Below are 16736 nucleotides of genomic sequence, written 5' to 3' on the forward strand. Positions count from 1 at the left end.
TTTAACTCAAGCTGAATGTGAATTTCAATTCCCTTTTTCATCTTCATCGCCAAATTTTAGGTCAATTTCAACTTAGAATTCAAGGATCACTTCAACTGATAAAATGGTTTACTTTAATGTTTAATTAACAAGATCTCCTAACATTATTAACATTATTACCTTGTAATGTTTATGGACAATTAAACAATGACATAATAGAATATGTTGAAAACAATACCTTTTCTATATTGCCTAAAATTACAAATTAATGTACACAAACTACTAATCTATACATCTAATGAAGCATGGGAGTCTTGTAATATTCATTCCTCATCTACTGAAAAATCTTGGTTCGTCCAGCTTCTGGAGTGAGCTTACAACACTTAATCTAAACTAGAATGCTCACTTGGAGAATGTGTTTGTCCAAGACTGCACTGGAAAATAGAGAATTTGAGATCAACCCTTGGTAAATTGGTGAGAGACCCTTGAACATCATTTGAAGAATAGGAGATCCCAGATCAACCCTCGATAAATTGATGAGAGATCTTTAGACATCACCTGAAGAATAGAGAATCTCATATCAACTCTCGATGAATTGATAAAAGACTTTTAGGCATCACCTGAAAAATATGTTAGTCCAAGACTGCACTAGAGATTTATAGACAAGAAATGTTTATCAAAGATATAATATTTTTATTTTAAGAATAAAATTACATTCTCTCTAAGAATTGTGTATTCTAAGGTGATTCTGCCAAATATAGGGGAGATTTCTCTAAACATGTTATGGAGTTGATAGGTGTTCGTCTTGGCTACTTGTATGAAACAAGCAGCCCATGTTCTCTATTGGTACAAGTAGAAATGTAACTCGTGTCTGAGTTGAGTTGCTTACTGTGTAATCTTCTAAATTATGATACTACAAACTTAAGTCTTTTACTTTAAGGGAAGATGACTCTACTTCTAAAATAGTTTTAAATGAGTGAATAGATGATAGGATGTTGACATTTAAGCGTGTCTGGTGCCCATGTCAGTAATTCCTCACCACAAAAGTCACCAAGACCAATGCGGAAGGAATTGAAAAATCCAATGTGGCCACCATTAGCAGTGTAGGAATCAAGGGTGCCGTGAATTATGAATAGCATCTCATTGAAATGATCACGTCAGGTATAATATCTAAGTTTCATGATATGATTTATATTATTTTTTAATACATCATTTTAAATAAAAGCTCTTTGAGCTTGAAACTTACACAAATTCATACTATATTGTACTTATTTTTTATCAAATAAATAGGGATGGTGAGATTCGAACTCGTGATTATTTAGTCTTCAAAGCTCTGATACCATGTCAAATAACCATCTCAGCCCAATAGTTTAATTAAAACAAAACATTGCGATGGTCCCTGCGGATGCTCACACAATGTAATTTCTGCCTAGTGTTCTAATACCATGTCAAAGAACCATCTAAACCAAAAAGCTAAAGTTGTTAGGTGAGATTCCAAAATATGATTTATATTATTCTTTAACACAATAAATATGCCTTCCATGCACAATACAAGTTTAAGCCTCTTGTATATTGCATCTAGCATCCTTTCATCAATTTGATCGAATAATGGAACCTGTGTATTTCATAAACAAATGCATGTTAATCACAAACCACGAAATTACTCATCATTAACACACTTTTGGGCACTTAAAATTCTACCTTGTATGGTAACCTATTCTAAATAGCCTATATAGCATGATCAAATAAGAAAATAAACAGAAAAAATAGCAAATTGGCCTCGACTGCAACTAATTATCCTTAGACAAAATAATCATAATATCTTCAAACTTAGATATCACTTATCTCCCTTGAATCACTGCATAAATAAGCATATAAAGACATTTCAGCTTTCTGCACTAGGTATAGCTGGAATTAAACTGCTTTTCATTATTGTAGTAATTGATTCTATTGTCTATTAAAATGTTGCAACATAATTTATTCTGTCCACAAATGCAATTACAAATTTTCAACCACATCATCCATGTTTAGTTCGAGAAACAGATTACAAAGCACCTATATTGAGTAGAAGCGTGGGTGTGCCTAAAAGAGTGGGACGTACTCTCCGAACTAAATCAAGGCAGAGATTGCGTTTAATGTCTCTTCCCAAATCCATACGCATGCCTTTGAGGAGAGCTTCTTCACCAACACCCCTAGTAGCCACCCACTTGTACTAATCGTATTTTCAAACAAACTATATTTATAAGTTTAATATATATATATGCAAAGAAAATAATAAATTTAAAATTTTTTAGGAATCTTAAAGATTATGTTAGACAGATCTAAAATCGATTAGGGTTTATATAAATATTAGCAATTCTTTTTTGCTTTAAATAATTACTTTAAGATTAGGTTACTGCAAACCATAAGTCGTTTACACAAACAACCAGTGAGAAATTTTATAAATCCTTTTACTAGAAATGGAATGTTATACATTTGAATACTAACTCTTTTCTATTATGTTTTAGATGTCATTGTAACTAAATTAGTTATTATGTGTTGTTTGTTCAAAAAACAAGAGGTATAATATTCTATTTATAGGAAAACATGTAAACCTTATAAATAATAAAATATCAATTTGTCCCCTTAAATAATATCGTATATATTATTTCATAATAATTTTAGAAATTTGTTTCAATCAAGTCCGTATTTGATTTTTTCTAGGTCTAGAATTGTAATCCCATGTATTAATTACATTCTAGTCTCCAATTTCTAAAACTTATTTACAATCAAGTTACACTTTATTAATCATTCTATTTTAATTTTTAAACAATGATTCTTATGTGTGTGACCCATTAGATTCCCTAATAAGTTAACCCAAATATAAATTATAATCTTAAATAAAATAGGATTAAATAAATTAAATAATTTCATTTATTATCAATACAATAATTGATTGATTTATATTTGATGATCACATACAATATCTAGCAACCTATCATAATCTCCCAAATAGTAGGAAAGTCATAAGTGGTTTGACTTAATATTTCGGTGACTAGTTTCTCAGTGTAATTATTATTCATTCATCAAGAATGTTCTGATTTAGACATTATAGCATGGAGTATATCTGTTTTGTTAAATTATTTTTGTTCTCAATATTAAAGTCATTGATTATTTGAATAAAATTTGAAACTCTTTTCAAATTTCATTTCGACTTGGTCAAGGATTTCACAATCAATACTATTTGAGAAAAGATGAAATATTTTTTCTAATTCACCTAGGGTGATGAATCATTTCTTGATTACTCAAATACCTTCATATATTTTATGTTATACCCAAATATTTGCTCATTTGTTACCCTTGATTAGGGCGTGTAGTCAGAATCAAAGCATAACATTCACTATATAAGATAACTTGGTGATCTAAAATCTAAGGATCATTTACACAACTGTTACATGAGCTTTTCCATAAACATAAATGATCTCTTCATATAGAATTCTCATACGGGTCAATTCAGTATACATGTCATTTAAAAAGCACATACAAATTAGTTTCAAGTACCCCTCATATCTCAACTTATGAGAGCATTAATCATGTACTTTTATAAAATAATGAACATAATATGCATTGGTTTCAACAGCTCTAATTAATGTCCAGCCTTAATAGAATATTGACGAAGAACATTTAAGAGCAATACTTTGATGAAATAGAAATCTCATAATTATAATAATTTTATAATTTCATTTGCAAAGCATTTTTATCTCACATACTTTATCTGTACTCTAGATTTATTAGTCAAATATTAGATTCAATAATAAAATATAAATTATTATTAAAGATAAAAAAAAACATTTTTATTAATAATTAACTTGTTTTACATTAATAAAATCAATGTTACATGTAATCAACCGATTAGCTATAGAGCATACTAGATTGTTGGCACCCACTACGCTACGATCAGATCAATTTTTTTATGTAAAAAGAAACATTCAGGTGTAGCTAACGTTTTTCTTGCATAAAAGAATTTAAATCGAGTGGGAGTTGAACTGATGTAACTGGGTCAACTCAGTGAGTCCAAAGGCAACCTGAATCACTGGTAAAAATATAATTTGACTCAAAAATCAAGACGACATTATTTTTAAAAAAATATTGAGACAACAACATATTAAATTGGTATAGATCAACCTGAGTTAACATTCCAAATTCACGACCGAGTCATGAGACCATGATGACCCTATATAAAGAAAATCAAAATAAATTATGAAGCTCAATTCCAAATCAACCCAATGTTGAAAGATGAAATTGAAAAAAAAATAAAAAAAAGTCCCAAAAAACAACCCAAGTCAACGCAGGTTAACCCACCAAACCAATGACCTGGGTCATGGGACCATAATAACCTCTTAGAAAGTAAACTAAAAATACGACTCGAGTCAACCCGAGTTATGAGACTGGAATGTCAAAGAACCATTTCAATCCAAAAGCTTAAGCTGTTAGGTGAGATCGGGCTTGAAACTTGCACAGGCTCTCATTACCTTATGCTTAATTTTTATGAAATAAATAGAGATGATGAGATTCGAACTCATGACCGCTTGGTCATCAAGGCTCTGATACCATGTCAAAGAACCATTTCAACCCAAAAGCTTAAGCTGTTAGGTGAGGTCTCAAAATATGATTTATATTATTCTCTAAAATGGAAGAACCCCATAGATAACAAAACGAACAAATTATGCAGCTTAATTCATAATAAACTCATTGTTGAATAATAAAATTTTAAAAAATCAATTTAAGAAAAGGACACAATAAAACGACATGAATCTACCTGAGTTGACTCGCAAAACCTGCGACCTGGATCATGAGACCAAGATAAACTCATATAAAACAAACTGAAACAAATGACAAAGCTTAATTCCTAATCAACCTAATGTTGAAGATCTTGAAGAATAAATTGAAAAAAATATATCAATTAAAAAAAACTAAAAAAAACTTAAGTCAGTCATGTTAACTCGTCAAACTTGTGGTATGAGTCATGAAATTGAAATAACCATATAAAAAGCAAATCATAATAAATTATGAAGTTTGGTCTCTAATAAATAAAATGTTGAAGAATGAAATGAGAGAGAAATATGTGTATGTGTACACACAAAAGGTAAAAAAAATATTATTGTAATTAATAGTATTTAATAAGGTAAAAACATTAGATCTTTTAGTTTTTTTGTTTTTTTTTTTTATTCTCCACTCTTCGAGGCGAACTGTTGTTGATTTTAGGTATCTCTGCAAGTGGAATCTGTATCAGTGGAGAATAACTTTGATACATAGAATAGCAGCCCAAAGATTTAAGCGAATTTAAAGAAGTGGTTCAAATAATGAAACCAACTCAAAAGGACTAGAAGTTATTTTGTGGACTTCATGTGAAAGCAGTCTTGAAAAAACAAGAAAACGGGGAGATGTGGAGAGCCCAAGGAGATGCCGAAAAATGATGATGAACCGAAGAAGATTTTTAATGTTGGTCATCGTCGAACCACTAAGATTGGGGATTACAATCCAAATTAACATCTGTAACGCAGATAAAGCAACAAAACGGCCCTGATTAACCTGTGAAATCCTTTGTCTGCCTGTTGAAATTATGACAGAGAAGAATATGCATGCATACCTGAGGAAGAGGCGAGGCGAGGCGAGGCAGTAAGGCCAATCCAGAATTCTTCTGTGGGCACCTTAACGCAATCTTTTTAGAATCTTTAACGAGTTCTCCTCTCCCAAAAACACGGGAGGAAGGCGCTACGAAAACGAATGAAAATTTGAATCACGTAAAAGACATCAGCTATTGATCTGACAATTGTGAGGACTGCTTCAAGGGGTACACGGTCCATTCCAGACTCGAGGCTAGTAAAAGAATAGAGGATCAACAAACAAAGAAACTAAGCATGCTACCAAAAAGATCTGAGTCCATCTCCGCACTGATGGTCCTCGAGGATCCAATATCGTTTTGTTCACTTTCTCATAATCCTCGGAGGAAACTCTACACGATTTTTTAGACTCGAATGATTAGTGTCGGCTGTAAGCTTAATTCAACAACATCTGTAAACCTGAAACATTCTTACATGCAAGTCTCAGATTTAGGAAGTGATCAACAATCCCACTTATTCAGTAAGAACTTGGACAACGAAATTAGTCATGAACATGAAACTATATAGCTACCACTTGTGGACTAATGGATGAATGAGGGAGAAGAATTAGAAATCTAATGATAGATTATGATAAGAATTAAAGAAATAGAAAGGTGATTAAGGTATACCTTACAGATCCTGAATTCCCCAAACCCATTTTGCTCCACTGAGAGTAAAGCTGTGGCCTAAATTAATGGATTTGATCTGCAATAAAAGAAAGATAAAGGTGTGCTGCAAATATGAGGGTATAAATCATCTATTTGTCAGCATATGCAGCACGGAATCAACAGAAACTGACAAGACATTAGTTTAAAGCCACAAGAGGAAAACAAAAAGTTAGCGGACCTATGGCCTCTTCTTAAGCCATGTATCATGCGAACAAAAGACACGAAGATCTGTAGTAACTTGGACATCAAGCTGGCTAGAGAAGGACTATCCCACCTTTTCAGGAAAAATGCAAGTCAAACACGAGAACAAATTTCTTCTAATACTACCTTAAATCTGCAAAAAGTTAAGACACGGCACCATTTAAAAGGATTTTCCTCAAATTCAATATATGTTGAATCAGAAACACTTGATAACCCTAAAGAACGTTTATTATATATGTATTGAATTATGACAAATTTGAATAGAGTCTAAGATTATGGCACGCAACCTAGGTTGTGCTCAAAAACCGGCAAACGCATCATCATCTATCATATAAATAATTGAAACCAGCCCAAGAAAGCACAATTCGTGATTTCTTGCCTAATAAACAAAGCCCAGATGAATGTATCTTGAGGGTATTTCTTCTACATTAAGCATAGATGCATAGATTCAACAAAAAAAATGTTATCTTATCGGGCATTAAAATGACAGAAGATTCACAAAGCACTGTATTTTTTTCTGAAAACATAATTTATCTGCTTAGAAACTGGTAATCGTCACACAGAAAAAACAATATTATAAACACTCAACAAAGATAGAGGGAGAGCTCTTACATTACAAACTAGTCATTTCATTGACCCCCAATCCTTCTGCTATGCTTCATTTGCTAACTAATGGGGTCTGATGAACATTTTCCACTCTTCTAATTCAATCTCCTCGTATGTCAACAATGGTGGCCATGGCTACATATGAGCATGTATAAAATAGCTTATATACATTGTAATATTGTTTTCAACAAAAAAATCTGAGAATACAAAGCAAATGACAGGGATGCTACTCAAGGAATTGAAAAACATATATGGTAGTGTTATAAAATGAATTTTTATGATTAAATTGTTGGAAATTAAAGAGTGGCAGAGGCAGTAGAGAGGGACGAAGAGACGAACATATGAAGAAGGAACACCATGTCCCTCAAAATAGGAAGTGGCGTCGGTATACTTTTATGATGGTACAACTAATTTTTTTCAAATATCATTTTTTTTAGTTTTATGTTTCTTTTTTTTTTCTTTTTTCCTTTCTTCTCCTCCTTCCTCTTTCTCTTCTCTCCCTCTCTTCTCTTTCCACCTTGCGTCGGCCACCCTTCCTCTTTCTCTCTCCTTGGTCTCGCCCACGCCAGCTACCCTTCCCTTCCTTCTAACCGAACGAAGAGATGTTTTTTTCTCTGCTTCTATTAGCTTTCTAAGAGTGAATTTGAAATTAAGTTGTTTTTTAATGTATTTTTTATGTAAAAATATATTAAAATAATATTTTTTATTTTTAAAAATTTATTTTTATATTTACACAGCAAAATAATATAAAAACACAGAAAAAAAATTAATTCAAAATAAAAAAAAAAAATTTAACAAAACAGTAGATGCACTACTATGCTAGACGGTGCCTAAGCCTATCTCAAGATGGTAGTACACCAAGATTAGTCATTGATCTTTTTGTTTTCATATTGCCTTGCAATGACTTCAGCTATGCCTTCATCTCAATTTTACTGCAGAAAATTCCTTTCGCTGTTAATGTATTTATTTTTGTTTAGATATTCTTAAAATTCATCTTGGATGGAAATTCTACTAGCATTTTAATGCTGGATCCATCATAAATAATTAAAAAGCAACCCAAACGATATTGCTAACACGAGAAAAAATGCAACAGTTACACCATAATAACACTTGGCATGGGGAGATGAGCAACCATAAGATGCGACGAAAAGCAATAAATCCATCTATAAACAAAGAATATTATACAGGAATCCAACATCACTCTGCAGTCTGCTTTGTAGTGTAAGAAGCTGGCTAGAGAAATATACTGGTAGCTGCGAAAAGAAGGAAAAATGCAGAGACAGGTGAGCACTAATAAGGAAAATTGAAAGTTCTCACAAAATTGTATGAATTCTTTGTTGTTTAAAGAGGGAAAGGAAGAGAGGGTAAAAACAGCTAAAAGGTGATCTGTATTATGCTAGCAAAATCACTACAAGGAGGTTCTTTCTAATCTTTTGAAGCTGAAGCAGCCTCTTTCAAACAGGACCTCAATATCTTTGCCAGCTTTGAGCAAGCATCCAAGCAAAGCTGCATTGCCTGTTTGTGAAAAGCAAAATCAGTCCAGCTAAACTTCACACACCTTAGATTGCTTACTGCTATGTATAGGGTATAATTTCTCCTGTAGTTTAACAAATGACGTTAGCAGTTTAGATGGCGCACCTCATTCAGATTTGCAGTTGACCATTCCCCTGTAATGGTAAGCTGCGTGATCTCATAATGAGAAGGCATGCAAGTGATCATCAGGCTTCCGTCTTGAAAACTTTCCTCTTCCAAAGTTGGATCGATGATGAGGTTTCTGCCAAGACAAGACTGCAAAACAAAGAAGCTAATTTACAAAACATGGAAGAAACAAATGTGAATTAAACAAATGAGATGAAGTCATTAAAGCAGCTGGTTATATCTCGAATGAAGTATAGAACTCCACTAACATTTTAAAGACATGAAAGCTTCTTGAGCCAATCATTACACTAACATGTTTCTACTGAATCACAATCAACTTACTTAGAAACGGCCTCAGAATGATTTCTACAGAGTTAGAGCAAAGTAATACCAGACAAAGGAAAAACAGTCCAGTAAGGCAACAAATATTAACGTGACCACCTAAATTCCCGGATCTCCATCTATATTCATAAAGAGCCATGTCATAGCACAATCACACCATCAAATGAGTAGTTATTTAGCATAGTGTAATAATTTAGATGTCTCAAATTTTCTTTCCCACTATCAGGTTCAATGGGACTAACTACAAGACGGCCTTTTAAGAGCTAACAAATTCTGTAGTGAACAAAGGAACAGGCCAGGATGATAATAGGTTCAGTCAATTTCTATTTCTAGTTCAAACTTTGGGAAAACTACCCATTACAAAGTATTTTGTCCCTGAGACTAAATTACACCAAACACCCGAATAAAATTTCTACTGTTAAGATATTAAAACACATCTTTCTTCTATCAATTATTAGCAATAAATAAATATATGAAAATACTAATCAATGCTCCAATTTTCAAACTAGAAACATTTTCAAAACAAACAGAGATGGTAATAGGTTATTTAAAATTTATCACATACTGAACACATGGTATATAGAAACTCAATCAGTAAATATTTTTGGTGAAGGAGAATGCATATAAGCAAAATTAGGGGAGAAAAGGAAAGAAAGGAAGCAGGGAAGGAGGGAAGAAAGAAAGAAACAAAAATAAATTACTTGAATGAAAGACCACATTTGAATAAAGAACTCAACTCATAAAGGGTGGATTTAAGATTCCCAAGCATTCTCATCCCTAAGTGACCAGCAAAAGAAGTTGGCAGGTCAAATTATTGGCAATAGAATGATGATCGATAATTACATTGAGCATAACTCTTTGTAAGCTCTGAAACTTGCAGTTGTGTCCAATGATTAGAGTTGGTTTATACACATCAACAACAATCAAGCAGACTAACTAAAATTAAAATAAATACTAGAAGATATTTAACTAATTTGCATTGGATAATTGTGTAAATGCATATAATGTATAAACTTCATGTCAGATAACAGCTAGAACAGTGTCAGGAAACCTCAAGTCTATACATGAAGCGTACCACAGAAACTCCAGCAACAAGGTCATACATCATAATCCCAGCATCTGCCAAGGCAAGGCTTGCACAAGATATTACAACAGGAAGATCACCTGCAAAAACATAATCTTGTTAATGAGTTTAAAGAAAATATTTCTTAATAGCCACTAAAATTTTATCGGAAAACCAGGCTGCAGAAACAAGAAAACTTAAGAGCATGAAAAAGCTTTACAGTTTTTTATTGTAAACAGAAAAACAATATTCCCGGTGCAAGTTTTGCTTAGTAGTCATAAAGATGGTTGTGCTATCCTGCAAACTAGACATAACATTCTTTTCCAATAGACCGAGATTTCGAGGTTAGTATGAAGCTGTAACTCACTGCCACCAGATTCTAACACCAATGCAAACACATCGACAGTTGTTTTGGGAAAAGTTTCCAGCATTACTGCCCCTTCCAATGCCTTATGAAGCATGGTGGAAAACTCTTTGTTGTCTGATCCCTGACAAAAAGGGGGATCATATTGGCTACAATAACTTCAAAAGGATAATAGGTGTTTGAAGATGAGTATCATAAAATATTGTAGATGCTGTTGCTTCACATACCTGTCCATGAACAGTGGTGGCGAAAGTGGTATAGCTAACATTGCAATTAAGCCTGCCCTTGTCACTATACATCATTGCTTTCTTACTCTCTCTGGGCCCAAACCTGAAAAGGGAAGTACGATGTAAAACTAAGTTTATATATGATGGTTGCTGTAATAATTACATCTCCTATCATGGTTCCATCATGCTAATATAACCTATAAATTTAAACCCAAAACGAAAAAACTAGAAATATTGCGATGAGATACAAATATAGAAAAGGCAATACTCACACAGAAACAATGACCTTTGTATTTCCAAACTCAGCATAAGCAGATCCTGCAGCAGAGTTGACAGCACCAGTCCGGAAAACTGCAAACGAAAAACATTTCAGTTCAAGTAAATTAAACAAAAAAATATCATTCCTGCATAATCCCTGGATGATAATAGATTACTTATGTGAATGGTACATGCAAACAGATAAAAAAAAATAGAAATATGAGCCACATGCTCTCTATTAACAATTAAAATTTAAAACGTCGAAATAAAATTTTCATTTCAGTGGTAACGAATCACATTCATATTTAAGATGAGGGCAATCCATATAAAGTAGAAATTGGTGGGTTTTAGCATCTAGGACATAAAAACTCTGCTAATAGAACATGAGAATCAATTCCATCCATGGATGTGCTCAACCCAACACCGAAAAGTTGGTACAATGGTACCCCATAACAAAAGGAGACAGAGACTGACAGGCAGTTATATGGAATGTCCACACCACGAGAATCCTTAGAGAGGATGTAAATATATCATTCCATGCAAAGGAAACCAGATTTCTAAACACAGAGACAGAAACCTCAAATTTCCGAAATTCCATGCCCCTAGTATGAGAATTCGAATCATCGGGAAAATAAATGAAGAACCAGAAACAAGGGAACCAATTCATTCATTTATTTATTTTCTTAGCATAACACCATTACACAATAAAAATGCAGCATCTTTCACAGAACATAAAGATGTAAGATAATAAAATCAACGATAATTAATGGAAATCATTTCGATGAACAACAGAAAGAAACAAAAAAAAAACGTAAATTTACAGATTTTCATAATCATTGACACCCTAAAGCACATATTACAGTGAAACATTGAGATAGCACAGCCCTTCATGTTATATAGAAAAGGGAAAAAGAAGAGAAAGAAGAACAAGAATGCCTAAAACATGTCAGCATAAGTTAAAGAATCAGAAGTCAACACCCAAGAAGGTAAAAAGGAAAAAAAAAGTAAACCCACCTGCAAAAACTGATCATTCCTTCAGTGTAATCATAGAAGATTATTAAAGGCTAATTACTATTAAGCAAGTTTTTTTTTAAAAAAAAAAAAAAAAAACAATGATAAACAGTAAAAAGGGAAAGATATATTACAGGCAGATCGGCACTGGTGGAAACCACGGCCATCGGAACGTGTCCAGTCGACGTCAGAGTCAGTGAAGAATGGAGGACGTTGGGCTTTTTTGGTGGGAGTGGGAGTGGGAGCGGGAGTGGGAGTGTATGTGCTTGGCGCTGCACCACCTTTGGAGGCCATTGTGAGAGAGAGAGAAAGAGAGGGAGGTTTAGCTTATTTTGCTTTGCTGTGGTTTTTACTTGCTCCGATTATTAATAGGATAAAAAAATAATTTATATCATATGTATTATATAATTTTTTTATTTTTTAAAACAATAGGGTATGATTATTTCTTAATACATGAATAACATTAATTTATTTGAATAATAATTAAGGGCACATTGGATATGACGAATATTCAAAATTTAGAATTCTTTTTGTATGTAATTTCATGATAATGATTGTTGTCATTTATCCTAAATTCAACTTTGTTTTTTTTAATTCTCAACCAAATTTGAATTTATTTTTTTAACATGTCTATATGTACTAAAATAATATAAAATAAATATTGTTATATTTTCTACTCTGAAATTATATTAAAAAGAGATTTTATAATGCACGGTATTAGTTATTTTCTTAAATTTATTTTAAATAAAAAAACAGACACAAGTAAAAAAAATAAAATAAAATCTATGCTTTGTAAAAAATAATAAGAATATTTTTATTTAAATTTTTTTTCTTTTGATTTGTTAGCTTTCATATTATAAAGATATGAAATTTTTTATGTAATTATAATTTAGTCTTAAAACAAATTAAATAACCTTTATAGTTTAGAAACCATATAACATAATTAATCCGACGTTTTTAAACACATTTAAACTTATTCCTTCGATCAATTCCTTTTTCTTCTTCAATTTATTTATTTTTTCTTTTTTTTTTTGAAAAATAGAATAAATAAAAGAGATGCAAGAAAAATGGAAAAAATTGATAAGGGAAAAAAGGCTTTTTTATTTAAACGAAAATAAAAAATTAAGAATGATTAATATTGGTGAATGAACTATTTAATGTGGATCAATTAATTAGTCTCAATAGAATTAAGAAAAACTAAACCGCCTAGGCAATTTAGGGTTGCAATTATTGTGGTCGTACACTCTATTTCACTGTGAATTCATACAATACAATTTTTTTATTTATTTTTCTATCTTATTTTTTTATTTAATCCTTTGTGTTAATCTATTTTCCGATTGCCTTTGTAGTTCAATTTTGTTATCTTTTTATAGCCTTCTTGCTTAGGCAAAAAACAAAATCCTAGTAGTAAGAAAAATTGATCGAGTTTTTCATCATAAAAAAAAATAAACTAGAGTAGCTAAAAAATAAAAAAAGTTGTAAATCAAGAAGAAACAAATTAGATTATAGAATCCAGAGGAGGAAAGATAAAAAATGAAGGGATGAAAGGGAAGAAAAAAGAAAAAGCATCATTTACATTGCGTCATCCGCAAATCACCTTATACGTGTCACCTAAAAAAGACAAGAATACCAAAACAATTCTAGGAACACTAAAGAATATCACATTTGAAGACAAAAAGAAACCACACGCACCGCTCAAAACTAATAGCGTCAATTCACACGTTGATTCTTGTTTTGCACGCGTCAACCTTTTTTTTTTACTTTCACCTCTAATTCATTAATAGCTCTTCTATTAAGCCATGAATCTCATTTAACCCGTTCAATTTAATCTCTAATTGGCTAATAATTCTCCAATTAGGAACCAATTTTCATTTGATTTAATCTCTAATTCAATAATAACTTTTTAATTAGGGCATGAATCTCATCCTCCCGAGTTGACCCCTCTTCTTTCAATTTCTTATTCTCTAATAAATCTTCAATTTAAGACTTATTTTTATCTTATCCAAGCTCAAATAAGATCCAAGCTATGCTAGAATAGGGAAAGGGAAGGAAAATTGATAGATACTCGATCGAGTTAGAGTATTATGGTCATGTTTATTATTAAAGTTACATATTTGATGTTTATTCTGATTAACTGTGAGTGATTTAATGTCACCATCTCAATAATAAAACAACCGAGAAATGTCATTTCTTAGGTCGACCTCTATTTTTTTTAATTATCCGAGTTGGTTTTGGACCAATTGGCTCACATCATAGCAATTTCTATACATTTAATTTCACTTTTGACTTGGGCGAGCAATTGGGTTGAGAGTTTTCAATATTAGATCATTGGCTTTTATTTCAATGACATTGTTAATGAATTCTGCACTGTCTCCATTTTTAACTTAGATTTTTCATAATAAATGGAGTTTCATACTAATGGTTGTTCAATTGTACAGGGTTTTGATGAGGTGAACGTTATGGGTTTGCATTATTTGTCTACAAAAAAAAAATCAGGAGTATGTTTATCACACGCAGAGCGCAGGCAACAGAACTACAAGTATATACAAAGTCTTAATTAACTCCACAAACACAAATTCCCACAAATTATACCAAATACAAATCCCAGAAGCTACGTTTCTGGCCGGCTTGCGACTTAAAATTCAGCAGCTAAACATAGACATAGAACCACACAACACCCGGAAAAGAAAAAAAAAAAGTTTGAATCAACACAAAAGAAATCTTGTTATCACAACATTTTTCGGGAAAAAAATCAGAAGATAAAAGTGTCAATGAACTATGTATTCTGGTTTCTTCTGACGAACCAAAGAATTATATCTAAAGAAACGCAGCTTTAGGGAGGAGGAGGCACAGGCTCAAACAGTGGAGGGCAGCAGCATGAAAATAGGCCACAGCAGCACAGAAACCATAAACTGCAGAAGGTTAATATTATTCCCAGTCAGCAATTAATAAAATATATAGTATAAGGTCAAGATCTAGCTACCGATGTTGCATGTTCCTCCAGATGTAGCAAATGTATAAGTAAAAGGAACAGCTTACCATGAATCCCAGCATCCTCCACCATGGCTTTCTGGACCGAGCAGTGGAGCTGTGGGTGGTGGTGGTGGTGGATCCATTGGTGACCTAAGATGGAGGGAGAATACTTCTGGAGGGTGATGGTATCCTCTATGTGGAAGTTAGATGGTTGATATTAATTGGTAGAGCATTATTCAACATCCTCTCTTCAGGTCACACCTTCAACTACCATTCAAAAGTTGCGCAAAATATAGGATTTGCAAAATGGACGACCTAACTAATTATCACACTTGAACATGGCTAGCTCTGCCTCTGCATATGGACAACTACTTCAACTGCCGCGACTTAGACTTACCAAAACAAATACCAAAAGGCATATCTAAGAATTCAGAACCAAGTTAGAAGATTTTATATTAAAAGAATTCATCAGATGTAAGGTAGTAAAGATTTGTTAGAAAATTGTTTTAAAAAATTGTTTAATTGGCACATTTTAGAGAAAATTAAAAGTAGGATTTACTTATTTTAAGGGTTAAGATTTTGTTAAAAATTATTTTCCAACAAAAATACGTTAACATGGAATATTATCTTATTTAAAATAAATTATGAGTGAATAAATATATAAAAGACTTGTTAAAGGATTCAGACAATAAAAAGATATTGACTATTTTGACAAATATTTATTTGTGTTAAGAATAACTTTCATATAAATATTAATAATCAGCATAGCTATTAACAAGCTTGAAATACATCAAATAAAAATAAAGATGATTTTCTTAAATACCTTTAAGAATAGGTTTACATGGAATAACCTAATAGATTTGTTTTTAAAAGGAAAAAAAAGTTTATAAACTTGTCAAGTCATGATATGAAACAAGAACCTAAACAATTGAATGAAAAGTTTAACAAAGTTATATTGTCAAATGAGTTTAAAATCAACAAAGTTGATAAATATATTTATATAAAAAATGCAAATAAAAGTTATATCATTATATATCTCTATATAGACGATATGCTAATTTTAGGAAGTAATAATTACATAATTAAGTCTACAAAGAAAATGCTAACTAATAAGTTTAATATGAAAGACTTGGATGTTGCAAATATCATACTAGAAAAAAGAATTACTAAGATGTTTAATGGATTGGTATTGACCCAATCTTACTACGCTGAGAAACTTATAAGTAAATTTTTTGAAAGGTAACAATAACATTGTCAAAATATCAATGGACATAAGTATGCATATATCTAAAAATAAAAGTGAGGAAATACATCAATTGGGATATTTTGCAAAAATAGGGAGTTTGATGTATATTATGAACTATACAAGATCAAACATTGCATCCTTAGTTGGAAAACTTAATAGATTTACCAATAATCCAAGTATAAATCATTGAAAAGTAATAAATAATGTTCTCAAATATTTGAGGTACATCTTGGACTATGGGCCACACTATATTGGTTACTCGATGGCACTAGAAGGTTATAATGATGCAAATTGGTTATATGATACTAAGAATTCAAAATTCACAAATGGATATGTCTTTGATGGATTAATTAGGTCTTGAAAATCCTTTCAACGAACATGTATTACAAGATTCATAATGAAATCCTAGTTTATTGCTCTTGATAAAGTTGAAGAGGAACTCGAATGGATTTGAAATTTCTTAGAAGACATTCCATGTTGGCCTAAACCTATACCAGCAATTTGTATATATTGCAACC

General features: G+C 31.9%; 1 protein-coding gene, 1 long non-coding RNA gene and 1 pseudogene across 2 annotated transcripts; all 3 read right to left on the minus strand.

The window, feature by feature from the left end:
* Nucleotides 1-471: 471 nt before the first annotated feature.
* On the minus strand, nt 472-6000 carry LOC18098211 (putative cyclic nucleotide-gated ion channel 15; annotated as a pseudogene).
* A 2235-nt stretch (nt 6001-8235) lies between these two features.
* LOC18098212 (exosome complex component RRP41-like) lies at nt 8236-12343 on the minus strand. The gene is made up of 7 exons (XM_006384856.3): nt 12134-12343; nt 11003-11081; nt 10731-10833; nt 10507-10627; nt 10152-10240; nt 8735-8884; nt 8236-8611 (listed from the first exon to the last, which is right to left on the minus strand). Exons 1-7 carry the CDS (start codon nt 12291-12293, stop codon nt 8522-8524), a joined length of 792 nt encoding a protein of 263 aa, XP_006384918.2. The 5' UTR covers nt 12294-12343; the 3' UTR covers nt 8236-8521.
* A 2176-nt stretch (nt 12344-14519) lies between these two features.
* LOC18098213 (uncharacterized) lies at nt 14520-15411 on the minus strand. The gene is made up of 2 exons (XR_002981314.2): nt 15039-15411; nt 14520-14911 (listed from the first exon to the last, which is right to left on the minus strand). It is a non-coding gene; the product is annotated as an uncharacterized LOC18098213 (long non-coding RNA).
* Between the last annotated feature and the right edge of the window lie 1325 nt (nt 15412-16736).

Source organism: Populus trichocarpa, chromosome 4 (genome assembly GCF_000002775.5).
Source record: "Populus trichocarpa isolate Nisqually-1 chromosome 4, P.trichocarpa_v4.1, whole genome shotgun sequence".
NCBI lineage: Eukaryota > Viridiplantae > Streptophyta > Magnoliopsida > Malpighiales > Salicaceae > Populus > Populus trichocarpa.

Excerpts from the sequence above, each read along its gene's own strand:
- LOC18098212 (XM_006384856.3), bottom strand. The coding sequence starts at position 12,293 with ATGGCCTCCAAAGGTGGTGCAGCGCCAAGCACATACACTCCCACTCCC. Across the intron at positions 11,082-12,133 it reads CCACCAGTGCCGATCTGCCT|TTTTCCGGACTGGTGCTGTC; the intron begins GTAATATATCTT and ends TTTCGTTTGCAG. Across the intron at positions 10,834-11,002 it reads ACAAAGGTCATTGTTTCTGT|GTTTGGGCCCAGAGAGAGTA; the intron begins GTGAGTATTGCC and ends TTCCCTTTTCAG.